This window comes from Mytilus edulis, chromosome 1 (genome assembly GCF_963676685.1).
Source record: "Mytilus edulis chromosome 1, xbMytEdul2.2, whole genome shotgun sequence".
NCBI lineage: Eukaryota > Metazoa > Mollusca > Bivalvia > Mytilida > Mytilidae > Mytilus > Mytilus edulis.
In genome coordinates, this window is record NC_092344.1 from 63,496,706 (window position 1) to 63,511,083 (window position 14,378).

Below are 14,378 nucleotides of genomic sequence, written 5' to 3' on the forward strand. Positions count from 1 at the left end.
ATTGACCTATATATGAACTCGGCTGTACTGATTTTTACTCGACCAGTCTGAATTGTTCTTAATTTAAATCAATATTATCTGACACAAATCTTAACCAAACTCAACAATACTGATTTGTACTCGATCCTTATCTTTGTCATTGAAAAGTCTGAACTATTACTCAACCAGTCTTCAACCATTCTTGACCTGTTCCCAATCAATAATTGACCAGTTCTCGAATACAGGGTTTTGTAGTTCAATCTGTATGCAGCCATTCAAGCAGCTAGCCATTTAAAATCTGGATAAATACTGTCAGAAATTGAAACTTCTATCGAGACAATAACTATAAATGAAGACCAAACATAACGTGCAGCCACTTCAACATGTTCAACAGTTCTTAGTTTAATGCAGTCCTTAGATATATCAAAAGGGACTTACCCAATACCTTCTTAATATCTATTTCATTTTTCACACAACACACTTCTTGCTTACCTACGAAGTTTTTGTTGTGGATCGTTGATTCTTAAGCTTACAATGGTGAGGGTAATGCTTCATAATATCCAATGACAAGCTTAAGATATGAAAAATCTTGTCAATAGCCGATGTAAAGATACATGTATATTAAGGAGCTTTTTATTTCATTGCATCATAAGTTGGTATTATACCTACACCATGAGTTTGGATAAAAAATAAAATTAACAATCAACATTTCCATGGCTTTTGTGAATCATACTCGGAAGTATGAATATACAACACTGGCTTAGAATATTTGGAAATACTAGTAGGCAGAATTTAAAGATGTCATATGAAGAAACAAGGTACATGTATTTTCAGCAAAATGCAGAGCAAACGTAAAATAAGCAATTGTGTGCAGTTGCCCAACAATGAAAATGGTCTATGGCAACCGTTTTATACTCCAACTTTAATAGAATATGATGATTTTATGGTCTATTATATGACTTATGTTTTGACTCTGGAATGTATGTCCGAAATACAGTACACAGATACTTATTTACTTAACACTGCCATATAAGGCTCATGTTCCTTTATTTAAAGAATCTTTCAAATGATTAAGAAACATAAACTGTATAAAAAGTATTGTACCAAACGCATGGCTCATTTTTTGTCTCAACCAAAAGCACTGAAGGCATTGAAGATATCTTCACTGTTTTTAAAGACAACACATTTGTTTAAAGAACTGAGAACATAAACCGGTTTTCTTCGATGGACCGTTGTCACCAAGACATTATTAAATCATGCAAGGCTTAAAAGCTTGAAATAAAATTTGAGTATGCTACACACAGAATTTAGCTTGTACAAGTATTTCATCATGTGGAGGGTCTGCAGCATGTAGCAATCATGTTCCTCAACAAGCAATTTCTAAGGAAGACGACGATGAAAACGATGTCTGATCGTAATATGTAAAGTCAGATATATTGGGAAAAATATTTTTTATAAATATATTACAGTTGAACTCATGGAGGGTGGATACATATTTAAATATGCGGAATGTTTAAACTCATGGATATACAATGAGTAGCCCGGAGTACTGAAATGTTGTGCAATTTGCATGTTAAAGGACCTTGTAGCTTTCTGAGCGGTCTATATTAGACTGCTGATGTCACAATTCCTGCAAATAAATCGCATTAGTCACAACCAAAAGATAAGCTTACCTAGTGAAATATTTGTCGCTGGCAACCGGTGTATATTTAAACAGAATCAAAATTACATTCGATTCTTTAACGAAAGAATGCTTAAAATTCAGTATTAGACATTTAAATGTACATTTTATGTAAAAATAACAATTGAAAGCCAATTACTATTTCTTCGTCGACCTTTTTGTGTTGCCCACCTAAATTTACCATAAAAAAGTTGGCATTTTGAGATAACAAACTTTTCAAATTGACTCAAAAATGAATTGCTATTGTTTATTCCTTTGTAAAAGGAGTAATGTCTTGCCTATTTCACAATTCAGATATTATTGTCTTACTTTTAATAACCCCATGTGAAAATTTTAAACACTAATGAATAGCTCAACTACCGAACTTTGGTCTTAAATTTTATTTAGCACTTGCTGTATACTCAGAAATTTCTCCGATACATGTCCGAAAAGTAATTACCACGTACCCCTGGAATGTGAGAATATTTATATTCCAAATAAATTGATTTGCACTCAATCGAAACCTATTTCACCTTCTATTTCAAAGAATGATTAATTATATGTTATATCAAGTTATTACCTGTACCACCTTCATAATCATCTTTTCTTTTATCCCTTGTTTTCCATTCACCGATGATTGCATTTGTAGTACACTGACCTGAAATGAATAATAATTACATAACATGATGCAATGCATACTATTTACAAGAGTATTGTGCATCAAACTGCGATTTGTTTATTTCTGTCTAATCAAACTAGCTCGATGTATTTCTTTTGTAAAAATTTCTAAGAAACTGCTCCAATAAAAACGAAGGAAAATAATACAATGACTAGCATTTTTTTATTGCACAAAAAAATAAAAAATAAAAATAATGAACACAGATAAATTGTTTACGATGACTGTGTATACCTTATCAGGCAAAACAAGATGAACCGTAAGACAATGCTCACTAAAACTATTCTTGTGATAATTATTCAGTAAACACATCTCATTGTATAGTAGTCTGACAAATATGGCTGAATTGAGACACAATTTCAAGATTCGTATCTTCTGAGATAGTAGCAATAACATTTTATATATGGCTTATATTCTTCAAAACATATTCGAATAATGAATGAAGAAGCGCAATCACAAGGCCTGCTTACGAAGCGTGCTATCAAATTTCTGGATTGCCTGTTTCGTAGTCCATCAAACGTGTTGAGAAGGATTTTACAATTCGGGTCATATACAGTGACACACTTTCATTTTCATAACAGAAAGTTTAATCCTGTATCCTGTTTTATGTGGAATGTGGAATGTGGAATTGTATGCCACTGTTATACAAGTGAGAGGTTTAGCTAGCTTTAAAACCAGGTTCAATCCACAATTTTCTACATAAGAAAATGCCTGTACCAAGTCAGGAATATGACAGTTGTTATCCATTCGTTTGATGTGTTTGAACTTTTGATTTTGCCATTTGAATGGGAACTTTCCTTTTTGAATTTTCCTTGAGTTCAGTATTTTTGTGATTTTACTTTTTTTCTGAACTAAACCTATATTAATGACAGTCACACGGTAATGTAATAAATGGACAATTTATAATGGGGTTTTTAAGTCATTGATAAATAAAAGATTACGCATGGATGGAATAAGAATTTAGAAAAACAGTCAGTTTGATTCATATATACCCGCAGTCTTTGATTTCAGGAAAATTATTACAACACATTATTTCCCTAATTTCATAACAGACTCGAATTGACTGTTTTATTCTGAAAAAAAAATGTAAAAACACGAAAACATGATTTCAGATAAATGTATTGTGGCATTATCTTTAACTTAAAGAACGCATTCAATGATATTCAACCATGCATTTGATATAATATTTCAACTGCTTTCGTTCAATTGCCACTGAAAAATCTGATCAAAACTAAACGCGCGTCCGTCTGGCGTACCTAATCATAAGCCTGGTATCTGTGATGAGTTCTTTTTTAAAAACTATATTTCCTGATGTAAGACAGTGTTTTCAGCCTAAAACAGTGTTTAAATTATTTAAAGGAATTTTATACATATTAACTCATCAGTAGAACACTATTTGTAGTTTCAATTTTTGATTGAAAATTCAAATTGACACGAGAAATTTTTTTTAAAGTTAAACTAAGTCGACACTATACTTATTTTTATTAGTTGATAAAAAGAAAGAAAAGAAGAACTAAGTCTCAGCAAATTAAATCAATTACTTTTTAAAATTTTTGTTTTTCTCAACTTGTTTACTATTATATTTAGTAAAATATAACCGGCCATAAAACTGCGTTCACATTAAACGATAATGTTATTTGTTGGATGGATAACTTTTGATATCTCAAGTAACGAGAAAAGGGTCAAACCACTGAATGTTGTGTTAAGGATTATAGGATATCATTTATAACTAATGAAGAACGGAAAATGAACTTCGTTCGAAGAACAAATGTTCATCTTTATGATCTCAGTAAGCATAGAGAGTATATTTTTTTTAGCATGCTACTTCATTGTTTAAATCTGAAAATCTTTAATCAGACTATGTTCATCATGTTCTTCTTTAATCATCATGGTCACGAATTATCCGTATGAGATATTTCCCGCGGGGAATACTGTTTTATGAAAGTGACCAGGAAAATGTGGGATTGATGAAACAAAAGGGCATATATGATATCTATCTTGATCAATAAATTAACTATATATTTTAACGATATGATAAACTTACTTATAGTTGATTGGAAACAAACTAATAAACAGAAAAGAAAGAATAACATTATCCGTCTTTGTATATCCAATTTCACTTAACTGTGGTCCTTTCCTAATCTATATTTCGACTGTTAACTGCAACTTAAATGAAGGGATGATTTAGCGTTTAGTTAAATTCATTTGAAATTTGATTTACGCCAAAATAACTTTTTATTTTAACTGCATTTGGCATATTATGTAGACGAACAGGTATACAACTATTATTATTATTAATGGTTACATTTTTTTTAAAAGTTTTGCTTGAATGACATAAAACGACTCTTGTATTTCCTTTATTTAAGTGTTACTTTAGTTCGCCTTTTAAAGCTATTATTTTTTGTTGTTAATTTTAGATGTATACATTGATGCATGATGAAGCATTTAAGAATAATATGTATTTAAGAGATGTGGTATGATATTATACATTGAGTTTTGCTAAAAAAAAATACAGAATCATATATCAATTGAAGTGTAACGAATTTCAAATTCAATTATAGTCATTAATGAGTTAAGTTGGTACCCTTCGTGAAATATTTAGTATGCCTTCGAAATACACAAATATTATTGGATATTGTCAAACAATAGCCGGTTACCGTTTATCTTCGAGTACGAGTTGTTCAGCATTTGGTTAAATGATTTTCGTGAAGAATCTCAGTTTTGGTTTTTTGTACGCTTTTAATTTTTTCTGTTGTATCTGTTCGATTTTTGAATTTGATTGCTTCTGTCGTATTGTCATATTTTAAAATTTCACAATTGCTTTCTAATAGCAAAATTAAATTTTGATTTGTTTTGTTTTATATTCACAATGGTCCATTTTTCTCCTCTTAAATGTTTTCAAACGATGTAAGGTTACAATTTGTTGTTTTTTGGTTGGTTCAAGTGCAGTTCAATCTTACGGCTATTGAATTGGTGTCGTCCTGTACTATAAATCTTGTTCTTCGACAGTTTTTTCCATCTGCAGTGACCTGAACAATGACATCGTTCGCTACAAATTTGTCAATTATAGCACATCGTCAGTGCGATAGAATTACAGTGATAAAAGAACAGATAAACAAACACGGAAAGATAATAGTTTTTTTTTCTGAAAAATATTAAAACACTAGATCATATTACACAAAAGTGGCATATCGAATTAGACTTGTTACCAGGTTTGTACTAATATGAGCAACACGACGGTCGCCACATGTGGAGCAGGATCTGCCTACATTTTTGGAGCACCAGAGATCACTTACAGGTTTTACGTAGGGTTAGTGTTTTTTAGTCTTTAGTTTTCCATGTTGTGTTTTGTGTACTATTGTTTGTCTGTTTGTCTTTTTGTTTTTAGCCATGGCGTTGTCAGTTTATTTCGATTTATGAGTTTAAATGTCCATTCTGTACTTTTCGCCCCTCTTTTATGCTAGATCGTGTTGTTCAGTCTAAAGGTTTGTTGATTGTATTTTGTGTACTATTGTTTGTGTGTTGGTCTTTTTCTACTTTAGCCATTGCATTGTCATTACATTGTCGACTTATTGTAATGAATATCCCTCTCGTATCTTTCGACTCTCTTTATATTGAAGTTTTTTTCATTTACTAGTAGTCCGTTTCTATGTTTGTTGGTGTTTGTTTTTGTTGCAATTCAGTGTTTCTGTTGTTCCGTTGTTTTCCTCTTATATTTGATGTGTTTTCCTCTGTTTAAGTTTGTAACCCGGATTTGTTTTCACTCAATCGATTCACGAACGCATGAATTGGTCAATCATTTCCTAAACATAATACAGAAACTCATTTCATATGATTTTATGTTTTGATCACTCACTACGTTCTACTGAATTCTCACTTGTCTTGCTTTTACTTATGTTAAAAAATGATGCAGTACGTGTTAGTTTTAATTTCTTGTAATATCTCTATTTGTTATCAGGTCAAATTATATGTTACGTACATGTAACACATTATGTGTCCGCGGGAACATCGTTTGGCAAACATTTATTCATACAAGTAAATAAGAGGCAGTATTTTTAACCTTATTAATAAATAAAATGGACATCATGTTGCATATAGGTTGCAATTTTGTAAATATAGACAATGCAATTTCCCACAGGAACTCCCTCTGCGGCTTAAACTGTGCCACTTTTACTATGAGGTTTCGTTAAAAATTATATCCCAGAACGGAAAGTTACACTACTATTTTATTCAAAGGTCAAAATATAGATCAGTACGGCATATTTTCAACACTTACATGTCCCGAACTTCTAAGAGTTTAAACTTATTTTTAAATTCTATACTACCCCTACCTTTACTTTTGGTTTTTTCTATACTGGTAACATTCCTAAGTTATGTGTCTATGAGATGAAACACAGAGATCATATCTGGAAACTAGTACGTTAACAAATTAACATATCTATAAATATTATATATCTCCCCAAAAGAGGCATGGCTTGTGAAACAGCTGTATTTACAAAGTGCAACCTATAATCTGTTAAGTTATAAGTTTGCAATTCTTAGGTTCATGTATAGCACAGGGAAAATATTGTTTAACAGTACAGTACAGCTTTTTGGTAGTCATGTGCTGCAATCAGTTTATTTTTTATTATCATTCGCCCCTTTTCTGTAACTATTTGTAAAACGATGTACTGCTCAACAGATAGCTTGAAACAAAGTACAGTATATATTTTTTAACAGTGCAGTAAAAGGACAAACGCCTTGAACATGCCTATTTATAATATGCAAATTTGAATATACAACTTCTAATGTGTTTCTTTCTTCATCGATATTCCCTGCTTCCATTAACTATAACTTTTACAAAGTGTTCATTTTAGTTTCTACCTTGGTCTAGATTCTTATTACTTTTCTTTAAAGTGAATACATTTAGTATTTAATGTTCGTCATAATAGTTCTGGCTTCATAACTTTCATGTAAAAAAGTAAGTAAACAAATATTTTATCAAAAATGAAAAAAAAACCCACAGAAATCATTGGGTATATAAGTCACTTTGAATATACAGTGAAACCTGATTAAACCGAACCCTGAATAAACCGGAAACCTGTCTAATCCAAACTTGTTCTGAAGACCAATCATATCACATTTTATGCATTGTGAACCTGATGAAACCGAATACCTGCCAAAACCGAACGAAATCTCAAGTCCCGAAAGTGTTCGGTTTAGTCAGGTTTCACTGTATATTCAAATCTCAGCATTATGATAATGATGATGTGAAAATATCAAACATATTTTTTTAGTGTTAACAATCATTTGAACAATACTGTCTTGAATGAAAATATCAAACTAAATCATTGAAATAGTTGTGATTGTGTACCCTTTCCTGAAGGTAGTCTTTTTTTTATCATCATTAACATTTTATGTGAAGTTTATTTAAATGTTTTATGACTGGGCAGTTTTGAAAATTCAGAATTCATACATAATATAAAAAAGAAGAGTGCGGTATGATTGCCAATAAGACAACTATCCACAAAAGACCAAAATGACACAGACATTAACAACTATAGGTCACCGTACAGCCTTCAACAATGAGCAAACCCCATACCGCATAGTCAGCTATAAAAGGCCCCGATAAGACAATGTAAAACAATTCAAACGAGAAAACTAACAGCCTTATTTATGTAAAAAAAATGAAAATAAGTCGAGATAAACGTCTGATAATGCCATAGCAAGGAACAACAGATAATGAAAAGACAAGAACGATTGTGAATCACTTCATAAAGAACTATAAGACTGAACAAAAGTAAGCTCTCTAAAAAGTTGTGGCGTCTCAGGTGCTCCGGAATTAATGGTAAGCAGATCCTGCTGATAATTCAAAAATGATAGTTGTAAAATTCAAATAATCGTTTGTTTTTTTCAGTTCAGTACTCAGCTAACACTCGGTGTTAGTTTTGAAATGCATATGATACGAGATGTATAGCAGATCTAAACGGCATTGATTTTTCTCATTGTTGAAGTTCGTTCTGTAAAGTTACAGATGTTTAAACCATCTCATTTGGATTATGTATGATATTTCTAATTGACAATTCTTTTACATTTCTTCACCTGTATCATCCTCTGCCTTCATTTAAATCGTTTTGTTGACATCAATGAATCCACTTGTATTCTGTAAACAACATTTTTTTCAAGGACTTGGCAGGTTTGAAAAAAGTGCATACTTCTCTTTTTATATCACGAAACTATTTTGTTTAAATCTAAACCGAAATGACATTGAGGGAAACTAAATAATCAAACGACATATTGGGACAAACACGTAGTTTTTTAGAATTAATTTCAGGACTTAACATGTTATATAGTTGCATAGCGTACCGAGTTTTCTAAACAATTACATATATTTAACAGAGACTATTAACGATCTACCGTCAGCACCACATTCCGTAAAATACAATCACATTACATGCATTAGCTGAGACTTGAGACAACAACTGACAAACTTTCTGATCTGGAACAAACATATTACATTCAGCGGACCATATTTTATACTATTCTCCTTCCCTTTTTATCACGATAAGTCGGTACTTTTTTGTCTTATAGATAATATAGCCTCGGTTGGGTAATAAATACAACTTTCATTCCTGTAGGTTGAAATATACTGCAACAGTTAATCCTTATAATCAGTTTAAATTCAACAAAATCTGACAAGGTATTTCATTTGGTATGCAGAAATATGTCATTAAAAAGGAAAGACGACAGGTTAAAATTCCTTTTGAAAACATTTATCCATTGCGTTTAAACCTAACCTGTGCTATAATATTGCTTGTATTAATATGAATGAGTCTACTGATACAATTTCCATGATAAGATATACTACGACGTTTTCATCATTATGATATTTATAAAATATACGTCAGTTAAGTTTAAGTATTTACAGTAAATGTAAATTTTGCCACTCCTGTGATAGTTATTTTTAATTCAGTGTCCTTTAATATATATCTATCGACGATGAGACGTAATTAATAACTCAAAACGGATTTTTGTTGTTATATTCATAAAGTTGATGCTCGAGTGCGTTGAAAATGACATGTTTATGTTTCGTCCTTAATTGAGTATGAAGAATTTTAATCAGTTATTGAATTGCTCTTCTTACATATATTTCCTTTTAAATTAAGTAACTAAAGACTGTCAAAATGACAAAAAACGATTTTCATATATTTATTATAACCATTTGTACTGCAATGAATGACCATTTTGCCATAAAGAACAATACAAAAATGACGGTATGTAGGGCGCGTTGTGTGTCTCATTGAATAAGAAAATAGAATTGGGCAATAGTAATTTTTTTTTCAATTTTGTCTTACAGATAGGCATGCGGAATTTAATCGTCTTACATTAAATGGAAAACTGACACATAAAGGTTTATGTAATACTTTATTAATTTAATCCGTCCAAAGCGGTTTCCTGAATCACTTTCAAAATGGACACTCAAATGTAATTATTTGAAAGCCCAAAATTAAATATCAGGGAAATCGTAATAACCCCGAGTTCAGTATCCTCATAATCAGCATCAATCCTCAATGCATATACGCCTGGTATGTGACGCACGCCCTTGAATATTGTATCAACTGGGAGATACATAGCCCATATGTACGCGTTACCTTTTATTTCCTTTCTTTTTTGATAGACAACATGCATGCATGAAATGCAGATTTATAATAGATTGATATCAAATTCGTTATTTAAGTAAAATTGTTTTTTGTTAAACAAATTGCTTTCATGGATACGATAAATATTGGAATTAGCAAATCCTTGGTGGATAACTGTAGCATTGCCAATTATAACAAATCATTCTGTTTGTTAAGACTAAATTGGATAACAACTTATAAATAAAACAAAAACCAAAAACACTTAGTTCAGGACGTTTCACGGATATTTTGTTCCTTAATGTAGGTTTGAATTAGAATTTTTTAAAGTAACCTCACGCGCAAATGGACTTTCAGTGTTTACTACGTTTACTGCTTTCGCAAGTTTAAGTGTTCTACTTAAAGAGATTCAATATCTCATTATTTGACACTTTTAATTGTATTTTTTTTGGCGAAAAACTATGTTGTAGTTTAACTTTTTTCAGATTAAACCTCTTTTAATATAATTTCCAGCTCCTATAAATACTTTTTGTCAACATGCAAAGCGTATTTGAAGTTAACAAAAGTTTCACTAGAGGTGCTGGAATGTCAATTTCTTTACACAGTTCAAAAGTGTAGAAAGCCAAAAATTGAAGAAATATGAAATCTGGATAAGGCAACCTTTTCATATGGATAGAAAGCAACATCAGTATTTTGAATAATTTTTAAGATCACAAATCGTGAATTCAATAGGAAAAAGATTAAAAGCAGGTAATAATATTATAGTAAAACTGTTCAAGTGTTGAAACAACAATTGTAGTGTCAATGTGTGTTCTCAGGATACACATAAAACAATTAAATAGTTTAGGTAACACTTAAAACTCGGTCAGATATATCTTTAACTACTGTTTCAACTACTATTTTATTCCTGTAAACATTGTTTTTATTGCTGCTCATACCATTTCCATGCTTTCCAACTACCATTAGAATAACCTTTTGGTTGTTTGTCTTTTTTCTGGTTTTCTGAAATGTTCAATAACATCAACACTAGATTAATGGTAGATAATTTATGAATTAATCACCGTTCAGGTAGTATTTTGTTTTTTTGCTTATAGTGTTCCATATTTTATGTACATCTTAATATTTTAAGGCATTTATATTAGAAATATACAGAAGAAGGTAATGCTAGAGATAGTCTTTTACCATTAATTTATGATAATATCTTGTTCTATTTATCGTTCTTTTACAAATTGTCGTTAGGGAGCTACCATTTGATTTTTATGGGGGGGGGGGGGGGGGGGGGGGGGGGGGGGGTCTAGGATGAAATTTGAAAAATAGGCAGGACAGGAGTTTTGAGAAAAAAAAGGCAGGATGAGACACTTGCAAAAAAAAAAGTCAGGACGACAATTTAGGTAAAAAAAAGTCAGGACAAACTAAAAAAAAATAAGGCACAGAGTGAAAAATATAAAGGCAGGACAGAGATTACAGCTAAAAAAATGCAGGACAAAATTCTTCATCCTAGCCCCCCCCATAAAAATCAAATGGTAGCTCCCTTAGTATCATTATAAAAACGTACTAACAAAAGTACCGAACTCTAGGGTAATTTAAAAAAAGGGCAAAATACATGAAAAATTCAAACTATCGGCTTAAATAACATCGTAACGATAAGAAAATAACTGCCATGTTCCCAACAAGATCGGTATGTTTGTTTGTGGCCATACCTTGGCTATCTAAGAATAGTAAACACTGTTTTGATTATTTATCGTTTGTCGATATTCGATTCACTGGTTTGAGATTCACAGAATATCGTGTTGAAGATCAATTATGCAAGAAGCACTGTTTACCTCAGTCTGAGAAAAACATCTATGGAATGAACATAATGCTTAAAGAAAGTACTGGTTGTCTTGAATATTTACACAATGATTACTTGATTGTTTAATTTCTATCCTAAATATTAAAAGTAAACTAATTTTCTACTTACTTTCAGATGGTTCTTGAAGTCTTTCTCGGTAGTCACCAGGTCTGAAAAACAAATTGTAAAGGTACATGTGCCTCAATATTAAAACGTTGAACTAGTATTATCGCTTCAACTTGAACAAAAAATAATATTTTGTCAGAATGTAAAACGTAGGTGCCAAGAAATACCTTACGTTCATTTTATAAATTGGAAAGATAAGAAATGCCAAAAACAAAAAAAGGAAGAGTATCAATAAGTGCAATAAGTAATTAAAGATACTAGTAATATGTTATTAAAAATGTACGTAATACTATATGAACTAGCTATTTGTTTGATTAACACTGTCAATAAATATGCTTTAACTTATCATTTGTAGAGGGTGGTCGTAATAAGATGGCAGCCCGAGAAAATCCATGAGCTATAATACTAAATCAACTTTGCAATGTAAAGACCAAGAAAAATGCTTATAGAATAGAATGAACTCATAGAGGAGCACGAACGCACAGTGCGTCAACACATATCTCTTTTAAAAATTGACTTACCTTCCCCTCCATTCACAAGTACATTCGTTTTTATAACACATGTAACAAGGCAACACCATAATTATAAGTCCAATAAGTCCAGCAATAATAACCCATGCTGGGTTAGCAGGGTATTCCCAAAATGTAATAGGTCGGTCCGTTGTAGTTGTGGTGGTTGTAGTAGTTTGTGGTATGACGATGAAAACGGTTGCTGTACCCTGAAGACTGCCAGTATCTGTTGCCTGAACGATAAAACTAATACTCGAACCATAACCATAACTTGTTAAAGAATTCTTTAAGTACAAATCTCCATTTGCTTGAATTCCAAATGTTTCTGTCCCTAGAGATGTTTGGTCAATGCTATAAATGAAATTACCTGTAAAAATACGAAAACAATAACTCAAGTCACAGATGAATAAGTATCAACTGATTCGCATACACCAAACGTGATACAATTATTCTAACGTAAACGACCAATACTTGACTATTAAACGGAATTTGTACACAATGTACATTCAACTTTCAATTTTTCAACTGATTTTTATAGTTCGTTCTTATGATGTACTGTTATACCACTGTCCCAGGTTAGGGGGAGGGTTGGGATCCCGCTAACATGTTTAACCCCGCCACATTATTCATATATGTGCCTGTCCCAAGTCAGGAGCCTGTAATTCAGTGGTTGTCGTGTATTTATGTGTTACATATTTGTTTTTCGTTCATTTTTCTTGCGGTATGGGCTTTGCTCATTGTTAAAGGCCGTACGGTGACCTATAGTTGTTAATGTCTGTGTCATTTTGGTCTTTTGTTGATAGTTGTCTCATTGGCAATCATACCACATCTCCTTTTTATATATACATGTCATTTCTTTCTTTAACCTATTATATTTGCACAAATTTTACAATTTTCTTCTGGCGTCATGCCAACTACTTGAAAAAATTATCGAAACCAAATAACGTTGAAAATAGTCTAAACTGAATTAAAAAAAATATTATGTTTACGGTTCCATCATTGATTTTTTTGTGTACCAATTATTGCATACCTCAAAAAAGGTTCATTTAAGTTGATATGATACTATTTTCTAGTCCATAAGGATAGTGATACCCTTTTGACAATTTTCTAACAAAACAGATGAACGGAATTACGCAGTCAACGACAACATACACAAAGACTTCCATTTTGATATTTAAAAATAATATGAAACATGTAAACATTATCGCTATCATAATCCAAGAAAACAAGTAAAGTGAACTCTTCTTGTTTATACTATAATAAGTTCAATAGTTTATAATGTTTGATTTCGTAGTCAAAGCTAAATGCATTGAGCTTATGAATTGCAATCAACTGGAAATTCAAAAAACTCAATTGTTGCTAAATATTTTTAAAATCAATGTTAAACACATTTTGTTATTTTTTTGTCATTTGTCATCCAATCAATAATTTCACATGACACTTACCAAATGTGCCGTCATCGGCATCAGTTGCTACCGTGGAACCAAAAGGAGTGTTAAGAGGGTAGTTTATATTCAGGTAATATGTAAACAGATTGTTGGAAAACCGTGGCGTGTTGTCATTGACATTGTTAACATGGATGATTAAAGATGCACTATCAGTTAAAGAACCGTCAGACACTTTAACTGTACAGGTATAAGATGTCGCAGAACCAACAGCATCAACGTCAATATCAGTAGCTAGGCTGATGAATCCTGTTGTAGGAGCTATCGAAAAGTATCCAACATTTGATACACAGTTCATAGAAAACGTATGTGTGTCACCAGTATCCTCATCCTGGTACAAGTAACCAGGATCGCCTAAAATGGTGCCAGCCTAGCGAATTGAAAGAAAATCAATTTAGAATAAAACATGTCTTACATTAGCTTTTTTATGTCAATAACGTGTTGTTATACTGATTTTGTTCATAGATGAAGTGTTCAGATTACACAATGTCTTTTAAGTATAAATATATTTAAACATATCTACCATTTTATATTGA

At 31.6% G+C, this 14,378-nt stretch overlaps 2 protein-coding genes across 2 annotated transcripts in view; both read right to left on the reverse strand.

Moving 5' to 3' along the window:
* Positions 1-4,539, reverse strand: part of LOC139486663 (protocadherin Fat 4-like) — a 30,766-nt gene extending 26,227 nt beyond the window's left edge. Inside the window, exons 1-2 of the mRNA XM_071271589.1 lie at positions 4,360-4,539; positions 2,220-2,297 (exon numbers count right to left, since the gene is read on the reverse strand). Coding sequence (XP_071127690.1) covers positions 2,220-2,297; positions 4,360-4,408 — 127 coding nt within the window. The 5' untranslated portion in view covers positions 4,409-4,539. The remainder of the gene's footprint in view (positions 1-2,219; positions 2,298-4,359) is intronic.
* Positions 4,540-9,490: 4,951 nt separating this feature from the next.
* The window catches only part of LOC139526429 (cadherin EGF LAG seven-pass G-type receptor 1-like), a 28,953-nt gene continuing 24,065 nt past the window's right edge, over positions 9,491-14,378 (reverse strand). The window contains exons 16-19 of the mRNA XM_071321605.1: positions 13,843-14,212; positions 12,410-12,764; positions 11,892-11,932; positions 9,491-10,933 (exon numbers count right to left, since the gene is read on the reverse strand). Of these exons, the coding sequence (XP_071177706.1) occupies positions 10,854-10,933; positions 11,892-11,932; positions 12,410-12,764; positions 13,843-14,212 (846 nt within the window). The 3' untranslated portion in view covers positions 9,491-10,853. The remainder of the gene's footprint in view (positions 10,934-11,891; positions 11,933-12,409; positions 12,765-13,842; positions 14,213-14,378) is intronic.